General features: G+C 40.0%; 2 protein-coding genes and 1 long non-coding RNA gene across 4 annotated transcripts; 2 read left to right on the top strand and 1 right to left on the bottom strand.

The window, feature by feature from the left end:
- Positions 1-874: 874 nt before the first annotated feature.
- On the top strand, positions 875-5893 carry si:ch73-352p4.8 (cystine/glutamate transporter). Its single transcript, XM_006780855.3, has 12 exons — positions 875-1144; positions 1803-1929; positions 2010-2125; positions 2219-2344; positions 2416-2515; positions 2697-2741; positions 2845-2968; positions 3058-3161; positions 3243-3339; positions 3673-3822; positions 3911-4088; positions 4321-5893. The coding sequence occupies exons 1-12, from the start codon at positions 916-918 to the stop codon at positions 4383-4385; spliced, it is 1461 nt and encodes a 486-aa protein (XP_006780918.2). The 5' UTR covers positions 875-915; the 3' UTR covers positions 4386-5893.
- LOC102797288 (forkhead box protein M1-like) lies at positions 4667-9665 on the bottom strand. Of its 2 annotated transcripts, XM_087831100.1 has the most exons (8): positions 9558-9665; positions 8876-9318; positions 8621-8751; positions 8190-8381; positions 7970-8098; positions 7195-7243; positions 6881-7053; positions 4667-6672 (listed from the first exon to the last, which is right to left on the bottom strand). In XM_087831100.1, the coding sequence occupies exons 2-8, from the start codon at positions 9276-9278 to the stop codon at positions 5857-5859; spliced, it is 1893 nt and encodes a 630-aa protein (XP_087687226.1). In that variant the 5' UTR covers positions 9279-9318; positions 9558-9665; the 3' UTR covers positions 4667-5856. The 2 variants fall into 2 exon arrangements, with proteins under 2 accessions (XP_087687226.1, XP_087687227.1); XM_087831101.1 differs by lacking the exon at positions 9558-9665 and having other exon boundaries at positions 8621-8749; positions 8876-9058.
- On the top strand, positions 9387-13151 carry LOC148097898 (uncharacterized). The gene is made up of 3 exons (XR_015716703.1): positions 9387-9745; positions 10645-10864; positions 12672-13151. It is a non-coding gene; the product is annotated as an uncharacterized LOC148097898 (long non-coding RNA).
- The last annotated feature ends 504 nt before the right edge of the window (positions 13152-13655 follow it).

Raw genomic sequence — 13655 nt, 5'->3', positions numbered from 1 at the left:
TCAAACCTTTTAAGTAATTGAATTGAGTGGGGGGAAAATCATTCCCATGAGTCTTAGTATCACCAAAGAAAAAATAGTTATACTGTAAAAATTGATTTCCTTACAGTGTTCAGACATATTAATAAAGAACTATACATTAGTGCATGGACAATTTTTACACATAAATTGTTATTTGAAAAAAAGTTTTGAATATGCTGAACATTTTACAAATAATATACTAGAAATGTTTCTCAGTCTGACCACATTTTGAATGCATCCATGTGTGCATTATCTGAGTGAGAGGAGTTCTGAGTGCAGATGCAGTCATTCACTCGTCATAAATTTTGACAGAAAAAATGAAATGTGTGCTGTGTGTAGAGGAATGTTAACAAGCAGAGCTCCTGCTGATAAAGTGAAGCTGACATCCATGCAGTGGCCACTCAAGTGAAAATAAGGAATATTAATAAAGCGGCCTCTGTCATTTTTGTTTTGTTTTGTTTTTCTGTTGTCTCATATCATTTTTAGTTTTTGCTTAAAACGTGTATGTACACTGTGTAAAATAGCTTGACAGGACACCATGAGATTTTAGTCTGTGTAGATTTTGTTGAAAGTAGCCCTCCTGCAGTCTACGCAGCTGCCTCCACAGCACCCTGACCTGTCTCCGTCTGAGCCCACAGGGCCTCTTCCAAGCTGTACACACATCCACAGTGTACAATGCAGAAAAGTGTTGATCTTTTAAACTGCTGTTAAATATTGCTTAAGTTTGGAAGACTGCTGGCTTTGTTCCCAGCTCAGACTGGGCGGGTGGGGTAAGAGCCAATGAGTGGTGAAAAAACAGACAGGATTGGGGGGTGGGGGTATTATTGCAGCCTGTGCTGCTTCTTCCTGCCACAGTGACCAGCACATTCACCCTGTGACCTACAGCCACAGAGGGAAATGGAGGGAACCAGGATAAAGAAAGGGGGAAACAACGAGACGGATAAGAGAGATGATGAAGTGGTGTGCCTTCGGAGGCAGATCGGACTGCTGCCCGCCGTGTCCTTCGTCATTGGGACTATGGTGGGCAGTGGGATTTTCATTGCACCGAAAGGAGTCCTGATGAACAGTGGCAGCGTGGGGTTATCTCTGCTGGTGTGGGTGCTATGTGGCGTCCTTTCTCTCTTTGGTAAGATGAATGATATTTCAGCTGATGTCTGCTTTTGTTCTACCTTTTTCCTGCTATTGTTCTGTGCACTTAAGTGTCAAATATGAGAAACAATGTGTTTTATGAGTAAATAGTAAAAAGCTAGATTTATGTTGGTGTCATGATTGCACAAGTGGACAGCCCAGTTCAGTCCTGGAAAGAGACACAAATCCATTTAGGGTTGCATCACGAATGGCATGTGGTGCATGAAAAATCTGCCATATCAAACATGTGGAGCTACCTGCAGCACTGTCAGTCTAGGTTGTTGTGTCCTTGGGCAAGACACTTCACCCGTTGTCTACTGGTGGTGGTCAGAGGGCCCGGTGGCGCAGTGTCCGGCAGCCTCGCCTCTGTCAGTGCGCCCCAGGGTGGCTGTGGCTACAATGTAGCTTGCCATCACCAGTGTGTGAATGGGTGGATGACTGGATGTGTAAAGCGCTTTGGGGTCCTTAGGGACTAGTAAAGCGCTATACAAATACAGGCCATTTACCTTTTTTTTCACTGTTGTAAATAAGGGGAAGCTGAAAGTAGCTTTTAAAACTACTTAAAAGACATTCTAAAAATGTTGCCATTTAATAATTATAAAGTAAAAGTCATACTCTTATTTTTCCAAAACTCTGCTCTGCCTCTGGCCTATTAGGAGCCCTGTGTTATGCAGAACTGGGCACCACTTTTACAAAATCAGGGGGTCACTACACATACCTGCTGGAGACTTTGGGGCCTCTGCCTGCCTTCCTACGACTCTGGGTTGAGTTTGTATTCATCAGGTATGGTTTTTACTGGTTCAAAAAAAAAAAAATTAAACTGCCTCAAACATAATACTCACAAAGATATTGTCCACCTCTAGGCCAGCTGTTGCGTCTTATGTCTCCCTTGCCTTTGGTCGTTATGTGGTGGAGCCATTCTTCACACCCTGTGCTGCTCCCACAGTGCTCATCAGACTTGTCGGTATCCTTGGAGTGAGTGAGTGCTTTTATAACTCATCTGTGTCTGGAGCACTTTATGTGTAGAACAACACGTATCTTTAACCAGTTCTTTGTCTTTGTGTCGCTTCAGCGTTTGTCATAGCCGTCAATTGCTGGAGTGTGAACATGGCCTCTCGCACTCAGGTCACCTTGACTTTCATTAAAATTTTTGCCGTGGCCCTCATCATCATCCCAGGGTTCATTGCACTGGCCAAAGGTGACAGCACCTAATTGTTAAACCTAAGACAGAGTTGGTATTCAGCTCATTTATTCTCTCTGTCTTTGCAGGGAGGACAGAAAATTTTCAGAATGGTTTCGAGGTTGATTTGTTAACACTGGATAAGTTGCCACTGGCCTTCTATAGCGGCCTCTATGCCTATGGTGGATGGTAAGTGTACAGTGGTTTGAGGATCAGTGCAAATTCAATGTATTTTACTGTGTATCACACAGTATTCAAAACTCTTTCCCCCAGTAATGGTGAAAAGAACCATAAATTACATGACAATGTATGTACTATAACTAACAATCAAAGCTTTATGCCTGAGTCTTGGTTTTCTCTTTTCCTCTAGGTTTAATTTGAACTTCATCACAGAAGAAGTCATAAACCCTAATAGGTATTTTAGCATGAAACATCTGCTATAAAGTCTGTCGTTTTTTTTTTGAAAACCAAGTTGCCTCCTGCTGTTATATCTCTCTGTGTGTATCTCGCTTTGTCAGAAACATGCCACTGGCAATAATCTTGTCCATTGTGGCAGTGACAGTCTTTTATGTGCTTATTAATGTGGCCTACTACACCATAATGACTCCCGCTGAGGTGCTTCTGTCAGATGCTGTGGCTGTGGTCAGTTCTATTTCTTGCTTTATGTATCATTAAAAAAAGGAAATGTGGTATGTCACTGTTGGTCTGATCTGCTGTTTGTGCCTCTGCAGACATTTGCCAACCATGCTTTTCAGGGGTTGGCTCCTGTGATCCCCATTCTTGTTGCCATATCTTGCCTTGGAACACTTAACGGTGGCTTCTTTGGGGCACCTAGGTAATCTGAGGACCATAAAGGTTTATTATTGTCATTTTTTTGTGTGTGTGCCTGAATTCTAATGAGAGCTCTGTGTTGCAGGATGCTGTTTGTGGGAGCCAGGGAAGGCCACTGGCCAGCCATCTTTTCCATGATTCACATCCGCAGACACACACCTTTACCTGCTGTGTTGTTCCTGGTAAACTACTTTTAAAACAGATGAAGTCATCTAATCAAATAAATAGATGACTTATTCTATTTATTATGTTGCATTATTAAAATTGAGAATACGCAGTAAAACAATTATAACATTTTATTTGTATTAAGTTTATCCATGTCATATGAATAATAACAATAGGATCCAGGCACAGGATAAAGAGGCTGGTTGAAAATGGGAAACAGGGAAACACAAAGCCTTAATCCAGATCTAAAGGAATGAGGGGTTGCACAGGGTCTGACAAAGAGATATAATATGATACTCTCAAAATAGTGGGTTTATAACTATCTTGCTTGTGTCCCTGTGTCCCTTTAGTACCCCTTGGTAATTTTTATGTTAATCACTGGAGAGATTTACCAGCTCCTCAACTTTGCCTCCTTTTCACGCTGGCTCTTCATCGCCTTGGCAACCTTGGGGATGCTCATACATCGATATCGTTTTCCTCTCCACCCAAGACCTTTTAAGGTTAGCATACTGAACTAAAAAAAACCTCCCTTTATCTTACTGCTGCACACTACGCTGACCAACTTGTTTTATTTGTTGCAATGTGAAGGTGCCCTTGGTCATTGGAATCGCCTTCACAATGGTCTCCTTCTTCATTGTGGGTCTGTCTCTTTACTCTGACCCCTGGAACACAGGACAAAGTTGTGCTCTAACACTGACTGGTGTCCCAGTTTACTATGCTACTGTCTACCGCTTTCGTTTGCCGCGTAGATGCAGGCGCATATTTGGTAAGTTGTACCAATATTCTTCTTCAGAATGTATTAACATGATAGTTTTCATCATGGGTCTGAATTTAGTGGCTCTATTTTTAATATTAAACATAGGCATTTTTGGTACAGTGTCAAATGATCATATATGCCTGCTTGTTTTTTTAAGAAGGAAGAGGATGAGTGAAATCGAGAAATTTAGTTGCTTGTAGTGAACAAACTAGATAATTCTGACTTTCCTCAATTCTCCCAGACTACTGCAGCAAACAGCTACAGATCCTTCTAGAAGTGGCTCCACAGGAAGTCCAGACTTACTGAAGACCAAAAAGGCGTCCTGCATTCTACTTGCAGACTACACGGATACTACCTGGACAAAACATTAAGAAGACATTTTTAACAGTTTAAACAAATGTTTCAATTTGTACTACTTTTATATAAAGAGCCACGTGTTTAGAGAAACTAACTGCACTAATTATGCAGGTATGTAGTGTTTATACCGGAGGCCTTACAAAAAAAAAAGTACTTAAAGTTTCAAAGATGCACTCAAAATGTTCATTTTGAAACGTTAGTTAAAATGACATTTTTGAACAGACAACCTATGATAGTTTAAACCTTTATTGAAATATAAACAGAAATAAGTTTTTCAAATAAAATACGCTATGTGCAAAAGGGTTCATTGCTGTATTGAAGAATATTTCAGGGTGTAGAAATTACGCCTTGTCTCTGCACATGAATCAAATTTGATCTGAGCAAGACAATAGATCAAAGTTTGCTTTTACCCAAAAGCATAAGTAACAAATCTTCATGTTATATGAGGCACCAACACATTGATTGTTGTCTTAGAAACACAGAGTTTAGTCAGGTACAAGGTCTGAAAACTGCTAGAAACCACAACATTTCACTCCTGCATACACAAGGACAATTACTGTGAGAATTTATGAAGTCATGTGATAAAGACAGTTCTACAGTTAAATAAAGAAACAGTCCTGTTCCTGTTAGTGCTATTCGTCAAGGCCTATTACTAGCAATCCTCCATCACAATCTATTATTCTAAGTCAGCTCTAAGACGCTGACTCAAACTGCAGTGAAGCATCTTGAAAATATCCTTTAAAATTTATGTAGAAGCTAAATTATATATTAAAATGTGCAAATCAACATACATATACACTTACATATTTATCTTCTTATGCATGTTCTTCAAGAAGACAGACAAATAACACAAAAAAGGAAAACCATAAAACACAAAGAGGCCCAAATATGTGAAGAAATTCAAAGAAAAAGAAGTGACACAGAGGCAATTATTGATTGATCCAATGAATGAAAAAGTCAGAGAAGTAAAACACATCAAACAGTAATTGAAACTGAAGCATCCCTGCAATCTATTTATCAATGTTACATTTTCCCCCTCATGTGGTAGCCAGAACCCTCCAGCAGCAAAGCAAATGTAAAAGAAACTTGAAGCTAAAAGCTCCTAAACTACTGCAAAAAGGAGGTCTGAATAAGTCTCCAATAAGAAATTTAAAATACATGCTTCTGAATATTTGACAACCAGAGTAAATTAGAGCACTCTAGAGCACTAGAAATTTCTTCCTACATCAACAGCCTCGCCTTGTATTGAGAGAAATCCTCTTCAATATGGACAAGTCGGATGGTTTAGTGTCAGATCTAGATTTGTTTCTGTCTTGCTGCTTTGGTGTGCGCCTAAATCACATAGTCTTTACATAAAGAAAAAAAAGGAAAAAGAAACAGGTGACACTGCTTAGCCATAGAAAGTGTTTCAGCCCTCTGACTACTTCAACTGAGGGATTAAGTCAGACCAGCTGATGTTTGCCATACCAAAGTCGTCATCATCCAGACCAGAAAAGCTAACATCCAACAATATCTTGCTCAGGCTGTCGTTCATGGTATCCAAAACGAGGCCCTCTGTGATTGAGCGATTGGCTGCTGTGGAACTGCCTCCCTGCAGAAGCTCTCTGGAGCAGCTACTTTTGAGGCATTCAGTGGGCGACTCTGCTGGTCCGGTCACTCTGGAGGGAGCGGATGTGAGCAGCTCTCTTGGAGAGTTAAACAGAGGCAAGTCTTTAAAGGGAGTGCTGCTGAAGCTGAAGGTGGTGTAGTCATGTTGTGGAGTAACTGTGGGACCACCCGTTGCACGAATAGGGCTCAAGTGTAGAATATTTTGGCTTCCTTTGTCTACCGGGGTCACTTTAAAAGACGCAACATAAGAAGGTGCCATGCTGGGGGTGGATGAGGTCAAATGGCTGCTACTTTTTATCGGGGTTTTGAATGAGAACTCCCTATCTGGGCTTTCCTGTCCGTGCTTGTCTTCATCCAGCTCAATGTGTGGATTGTCCTGGAATGTCGAAGCATCGGAGGCTACGCCAGAGTCAAAGAAATTACTTTTGTTGCAGAGGAGAACAGGCTCTTCATTCACAGAGAGAACCAAACGCTGTTTGCGCCGTGAGCTGCTGGCTTGTCTCTTTGGAGGAGCTTTGGGGGTCTCGCATTTAATTGGAACACATACCAGCTCCTCCTTCACTTCTACCTTAAAGTCCGTATTCTTCTGAGGAGATATCATCACAGCTGGGGAATCACTTTGTGTCACCTGTCAGACATGCAACCATTCCCATTAAAATCTTAGTGGTATGGGTGAAGTTCATACTCATCTCTATGCACATAATGTTGTCAATGTAAACTGTAGGGAGTTCCAAGAAATACTTGTTTTGAAAAGCAGTTTGCAACTTGCATAGCTTATGAAGTAAAACAACAACAACACATTTTTAAAAAGCTGAAATATATGAGAAATTCCTTACCTTCGGTGCTATGCGGACTCTCTTTGTTCCTCGTGAATTGTTCCCATTCTGCTGGGAGCAGGGCGGAGGAAAAGGGGTAGAAGTGGAAGGCAGGTAGACAGAAGGAGTCACGGGGAGCTGTATGGGCACCAAGTACGAATCGATTCGAGGCAGAAGAGGTTTCATCTTTCTCTCTGAACACAGAAAACACAACAACATAACAACATTGCACTACACATTTCCAAACTAAACAGCAATTTCTATTAGTTTGCCAACCTCTGATTTTTCTCAAGTCTTAAATTTATAAAACAACTCATACATTTCTTTTAACTCACCAGAGCTAGTTGGTGTTTTTCTTGCATCTGGAAGTGTCCTCTTTTGGTGCTGTGAAAAGTAAGATGAGACAGAAATTATATCAGTTAGGAGCCTTACTGTGCTGCCACCTAACAACACTTGTAACTTGGCGTTCTGTCCAAAATTTGGCCCTTGATAACTGACCCTACGCCTTTACCGATATGAGAGGAATAAAAGTTTTATGATTGTATGGATACCAGACATTAGAAGAAACAAGTGCTCTTAAAGCACATCAGTCTATCAGACTGACTTCAGCCTCTTTGCTTCCCTGCTGCTCTCTTGTCTCCTCCTGCAACAAAAACAGGTGTAGCTACACTCTGTGGGTCTGAAAGACTGGTGACAAATAGATTCATGAACGTTCAGATTTTTCTGAGGTTCTGACTTGAAGATGGCTCCTGAAGAACTAAAAGAAAAGAAAAAAGAAAGGGGATAAATCAGTCTTACTTAATTAGCCAGTAAAAGCATTGGCACAGGAACAGTGGAAGTCACTGGATCACAGCCCGGCTACAGAGAGAGATGTGAAGTGAGATTAGGGGGAAAAAAATAAGATGAAAAACAAAATGAGGAATCTCAAAACACTCTCAAGGTGTCATGAAAAAAAATTTGAAAAACAAGGATCCAAGCAAAATCATTATATAAACACAAGGTAAAACAATAAGCATTTAACAAGCATTCTTGCAGCAAAACATTCAGGCCAAGTAACACAAACGTTCCCAGATATCACCGATGTAAAAGCAATGAGTCAGCTGCACTCACCTTGTACACATGATCAAGTGTGAGGCATCGATTGGCTTCAGGTCGGATAGTCCAGAAAGACATTTTACCATCTGGAGACGTTTCACGAATGAACAGGTCATGCAGAGAGAGGTTATGGCGGATGGAATTCTGCAATTATAAATGAAAAGAAAAAGTCTTTGAAAGCTTCTGCTTGCTGCAGAGCTGGAAACATATCACACTTTCAGCAGCTCTAAAGTACCTTCCAGCCTGGTTTGCCCACATCTCTATAGTAAGGGAAATTGTCCTCAATCCACATGTAAATCTCGTTTAGGGTCATCCTCCTGTTCTTTCTGCTATTGATAGCAAACTGGATCATGGCCATGTAGGAGTATGGTGGCCTCTCTGAAATGTGTTGCTGAGGAGCTTCTGCACTGGTATGTGTATTGTGTGCCTATATGACAAACAACAAAGAAACAAACAACAGTCAATAAATCTGACAGTGTAACTATTTTCTGTAATCAGACTACTATTGCTGTCATTATAAATCACAGTCATGACCAATTGGTTAAGAAAGGGTGTTTAGGGAACATGTAGCAACATGTCTGGGGTTAATGTTGCCTTCAGACAAGTTTGTGTCGGCACATAAAGGGCAAAGAAAAAAAAAGCAGGTGACAAGAAAAAGCACCGAACCTGAAAAGTCTGTGGTAAAGGTTTTTGGTTCTCCTTGCTGCTGAGCTGCTTTGTAGAATTTGGCTCCAAAACGCATGTGCTCATCCTACCAAGGCTGTCATCTAAAGGACTGTAATTGACATCCTTATTCTCTAGTATCAGACAGAGAAAAACAAGCACTAAATTCCACACTTATACTTTAAGTATTGTCCTAAACATTAAAAAAAACAAAAACTTTTTCCGTACATGGTTTAATTTCAGTTAGAAGTTTGTCACCTGGGAAACTGCGTGTAGTTTCAGCTTTGACTTTATGTCCTTCTGTACTCCTTGTAGCAGCCGCTTCAGCAGCAGACTGAGGATCAGGTCCATAGTCCCACTTGTTGCCACTCCCACTCAGAAGAATGAACTTGTTTGGGCCCTGGGCACCGCATTCATTGCCTTTAGCTGTGAGGGCCCCAATAACACTTTGAAGATCTGCTGTTTCGGGAAAGTATACCAACCGAGTATCAGACTTGGATGGATGGTCCATGATGCAGATACCACCAGGAAAGCTCTGAGCGGCAGCTGGTATTGACGGATCTTTGGAGCCTGATTCTCCAGGCTGTGAATCCGTCGCATTTTGATGAAGAGGCAGTTTTCTTCTTTTGAGAATCAGGGGTCTCGTCGGGCTCCGTCTCATGGTCAGATCATTGAAATGTGCCAAGTTGTTCAGAGGTATTCTGCACAAAAAATACAAACGAGCCTGAACAACGAAGATTAACTGTTACAACAAGAGTTAACGGTAACGGTAACGTTTACCTGGGAGATGGAAATTATCAAGTCAGTTACTGTTGTTAGCCATCGTTCACAGCAAATAAGTTTAGATCATCTCGGGAAAGCCCCGATTTAGCTCAAATACTTATAACAAATCGTACACTAAACGGGTTAAATGTTATCTAGATAAAACCAAGGTCCGCACCTTTTTTGTGTCTTTTATATCTTGAACTCCTCACTTAAGCGGCTGATTTTCTTCAGTTAGTGATGTTTCCGGACGATTTCCAGCTTCTCGAACAACAGACGTTAGCTAATGTTTTAACCCTCTGGGTTTGTTCAAAATCACAATCCTTTCAGCTTGTTCGTTGCCAAAAGTGTCCACCAACAAATTAGGTGTGTAATTTTTATTATTTTTATCGGGGGTTGTTGCTATTTTTGTTGCTATTTTTACTGCATAGTAGTTTTTAACTAACATCAGTTCTTTTCATAAATATAAAATAGTCCTTTTAACCTTTAAGAAAACAGTTTGTTTGTACAATGTACTTGGTGGAAGACAATCTCAAAATTCACCATTTCATTTATTCGCATTGCTACTGGATTTTCTTGTATTATTAATGGTAGAGTCTGGGACATGAAATCGATTAACAGCAACATCGATTATTATGAATTGTTATTTTTGTGCATGGAAAGCAAACCAGAGAAAACTCCCATTCAGCTTGTTTGTGGCCAAAATGGCCACCTTTTGTTTAGGTTTATAAAATACTATCAAATATATATATATATATATATATATATATATATATATATATATATATATATATATATATATATATATATATATATATTTCCACTTTGGCCGACTTGATTTTTTTAAATTAGCATCAGTTCTGGTCACGAAAACCAAAATTTCATTCAAAATTCAGAATTTCAACCCTTTCAATACCAGTTAGATCACATAATTGTAATGATCTACAAAGAGATACAATAATAAAATGACTATTTTCCCCAAATAATACATGCAATCTGATTTATTTTCTCCCCATGATTGCAGTTAGATGTATATCAATAATTAACAGTATCAATGATTATATAGGCACCATTACTTTTTTTTTTTTTTTTTTGCACAGAAAAACTCCCACTCAGCATGTTCATGGCCAAAAGTGGCCACCTCCTGTTTACATTTAGAAAATGCTATAAAATGAATATATGTTAAAACAATTTCCACTTGATTTTTCAAACTGGCATCAGTCCTTGTCATAAAAAAAACTTTTATTCTGATTTTTTTCCCCCAGTGGCTGAGGTCACCAGCATGCGCCCCAGCTTTTCCAGGATCATTAGGTTTTAGACTCCAACTCCTGTGAAGTGGTTTCCAAGGGACAAGGACATTGTATTTCAAGACATCCAGGAGACTGTAGAAAAAAGCCAGCACCCAGCAGCTAGTTTTCCTCCAGCAACTCAAGTTGGCAACATCCTGTCTAGGCAGTGGCGGTCCTAGCCCATTTGGCGCCCCGGGTGAACACTCCATCTGCCCCCCCCCCCCCCCCCCCCCCACACACACACACACACACACACAAAACATATTTAGGATTATACATTAACATAAAACTGTTGTCGGAACCATACTGAATTTCGCCAGAGAAACACACACAGACACACACATATGAAGAGAGAGAGAGAGTATGCATTGATGCATTGTATGCAAACAGCTACCAAACAGCCATCATAATTCCTCATACAATGAGAACAGGACAAATCAACAATTAACAATGACTAATTAATATTAAAATCTGTAACATAATGTATTGTTTGGAGTTTAGTCTGTTACAGTTGCTATTTTTACCATTTCTTCTTGGAGCAACTGTAATTCACATAGTTTCCTTAGGGATTAATAAAGTGTTTTGATTCTGATTCTGATTGTTTCAGGATGACCTGCCATTATCCAATGACACATCTGCTTACCTGCATCTTTTGCTCGTTTCTCTTCCTCTTTTCTCTTTTTTCTAAACTGAGGACCTGATGGCTTTGAACTTTTCTTGTCCATCTTGGTTTTAATTTTGCACTCCAGTATGAACACAAATCCCCCAACTCGAGGATCACCACAACATAACCTAACACACCTACACCTTAGTTCACAGATTCACTTTGTCTAGGGTTTATTTCTGAGATTTCACACAACCCAGGATTCAAATCATGAATACATAATGGGCTGGGATTTACAACATTATGAATGAAATGTCCTCTATTTGGAAGCAGCCAGCCCCCCTCACCTTTCGAAGGGCTGTGTGTGAGACATTAAATCAGGGGCGATTTTAGCCCAGTTTTGGAGGTGCTTCAGCACCCCCAAAATGAATCAAAGCACCCCCAAAGATGTCTTACTTTTTTTGAAAATATTTGCTGTTTGTGGGACACACTACTAAAAGTATAAAAAGCATACAGTACTTAATTGAGATGGAACATTTTAACAACAAAAGTATAGATAACCCCTCCCCCCTCCCAAAAGGGTTTGTTCCAGCTCGGCTCTCTCCTACTCGCTCTAGCGCTGTTGCTGCCAGAGCGATGGTGGCTGAGACCACCTTTTTTAGTATTTTATTTGTTCCTGAGTAAATCGGTTTGGCTGAGATTAAAGTTATAGTTTTTACGCAGCTGAATAAACGTCAAGCAGACAACTGATTATCAGAAGTGTGAGATGCTCGAGAATATACTCCGGTGTCCCGTTATATTTTAGATAACAATGAGTTTATTAAACTTCACTGAAACAATCTGCAAATTTCATTCAAATTTAATAAACTATCATCTTGTCTTTATTTTTAGTTAGCACATACCTTAAACACTTAGAGCTGTAAGCTAATGATAGTTATATGAGAGCAGATGCTGCTGGTGCAATAAGCTGTACGCTGTACATCCAATGGATGCATGATCTGATTAGTCGACTAATTGCAAAAATAATCGGTGACTACTCGACTATCAAAATAATCGTTTGTGGCAGCCCTAGTTGAAAACGTGTTTTGCGACGATGTTTGCTCTGTAGTAAAATTAGCGATATTTGACTGCCCTGTTGATCTCATTGAAATGTATACAGCCTATTTAAAATCTAAAACTTAACATTGTCCGTAGCCTGCTGTTGTTACCACTGTCCTGTTTGAAATGTAATGAGAGAAACTGGTTATTTTGCCATATGTGCATGTGCCGATATTGAACCCAAGGTACTAACTAGCTAACTGACTGGATGCCCATTAACCTTATAACTCCTGTTGTGTGTGTGTGTGTGTGTGTGTGTGTGTGTGTGTGTGTGTGTGTGTGTGTGTGTGTGTGTGTACAGATTGTCAGTCCAAAGAGGGAGAGAGGAAAGAGGGGAACATGAGGACAAAGTACAAGATCAGGAAGTACCAGGTAAGAAAACAGACAGGGAGTACTAACAGGCAAAACAGGAACTGTTAAACTGGCAAAGAAAAAGAAAGACAAACAACTAATACAAACAACTCATACAATCTGGAAGTTGTGTTCTCCCTATATTAAAGCTGCTATACAGAATCTGCAAAACAAACTGGGTTGTCAGCCCTGGCACTGCATTACCATATTGAGCTTCAGTCAGAGGAAGTCACGGTTGCCAAAGACTTTTTTTGAAGCTCAAGAGTGAGGCTGGTGCCATTCCAGATATGTTAACATTGTACAATCTTCTGGATAATCAGATCTTCCCCAAACTGAAAACTGTTATTCAGGTTGCCCTGACAAACCCAGTTAGCAGCTGTAGCTGTGAAAGGTCTTTTAGTGTCTTGAGTCAGCTCCATGCCTGGCTGAGAAGGACCATGGGTCAAAGCAGACTCCAGCACCTGGCTGTGATGTCAGTTGAGAAAGAGATGCGTGAGAGACTTGACCACCAAAATGTGATAGACAGATTTACCAACCTCAAGGTGAGGCGGCATAGGTTAAAAGAAAAGAAAAAATCTGCAGAGCCATAGTAGTATCTGCAGTAAAGATCTTTTCATACATTGTATACATTGTACCATAGGCCAAGGTGTCTCAGTTTTCTAACATTTCAAGGACTCGTCTATTTTTGGAGTGTATTTTTTATGTATCTGTATTGTATTATACATACACTTTAGAAGTGAATCTCTGTCCAAAAAATGCACTCAGTTTACTTTTTACTCACTATGAGCATCATTCATCATTTTTCCCCAGTAATTAAGGTTAGGATATGTATTTTTTTTTTATTCCAATCCATTCTTCTTTAGCAGCATTTTAATAACCTTGATCAGATTTGATGGTTTTGTTACAGACTTTTCAAAAAAGTGTTTTGCTATTC

Source organism: Neolamprologus brichardi, chromosome 17 (genome assembly GCF_056152115.1).
Source record: "Neolamprologus brichardi isolate AB-2024 chromosome 17, ASM5615211v1, whole genome shotgun sequence".
NCBI lineage: Eukaryota > Metazoa > Chordata > Actinopteri > Cichliformes > Cichlidae > Neolamprologus > Neolamprologus brichardi.
Note: the sequence above shows the minus strand (reverse complement) of the source record. Positions and strands in the feature narration are given on the sequence as shown.

Coding starts and splice junctions, on each gene's coding strand:
- si:ch73-352p4.8 (XM_006780855.3), top strand. CDS start 916: ATGGAGGGAACCAGGATAAAGAAAGGGGGAAACAACGAGACGGATAAG. Junction 1,145..1,802: donor TGGCGTCCTTTCTCTCTTTG/GTAAGATGAATG, acceptor CTGGCCTATTAG/GAGCCCTGTGTTATGCAGAA. Junction 4,089..4,320: donor TAGATGCAGGCGCATATTTG/GTAAGTTGTACC, acceptor CAATTCTCCCAG/ACTACTGCAGCAAACAGCTA.
- LOC102797288 (XM_087831100.1), bottom strand. CDS start 9,278: ATGAGACGGAGCCCGACGAGACCCCTGATTCTCAAAAGAAGAAAACTG. Junction 8,099..8,189: donor TGGGCAAACCAGGCTGGAAG/GTACTTTAGAGC, acceptor TTATAATTGCAG/AATTCCATCCGCCATAACCT. Junction 7,054..7,194: donor AAAAACACCAACTAGCTCTG/GTGAGTTAAAAG, acceptor TTCTGTGTTCAG/AGAGAAAGATGAAACCTCTT.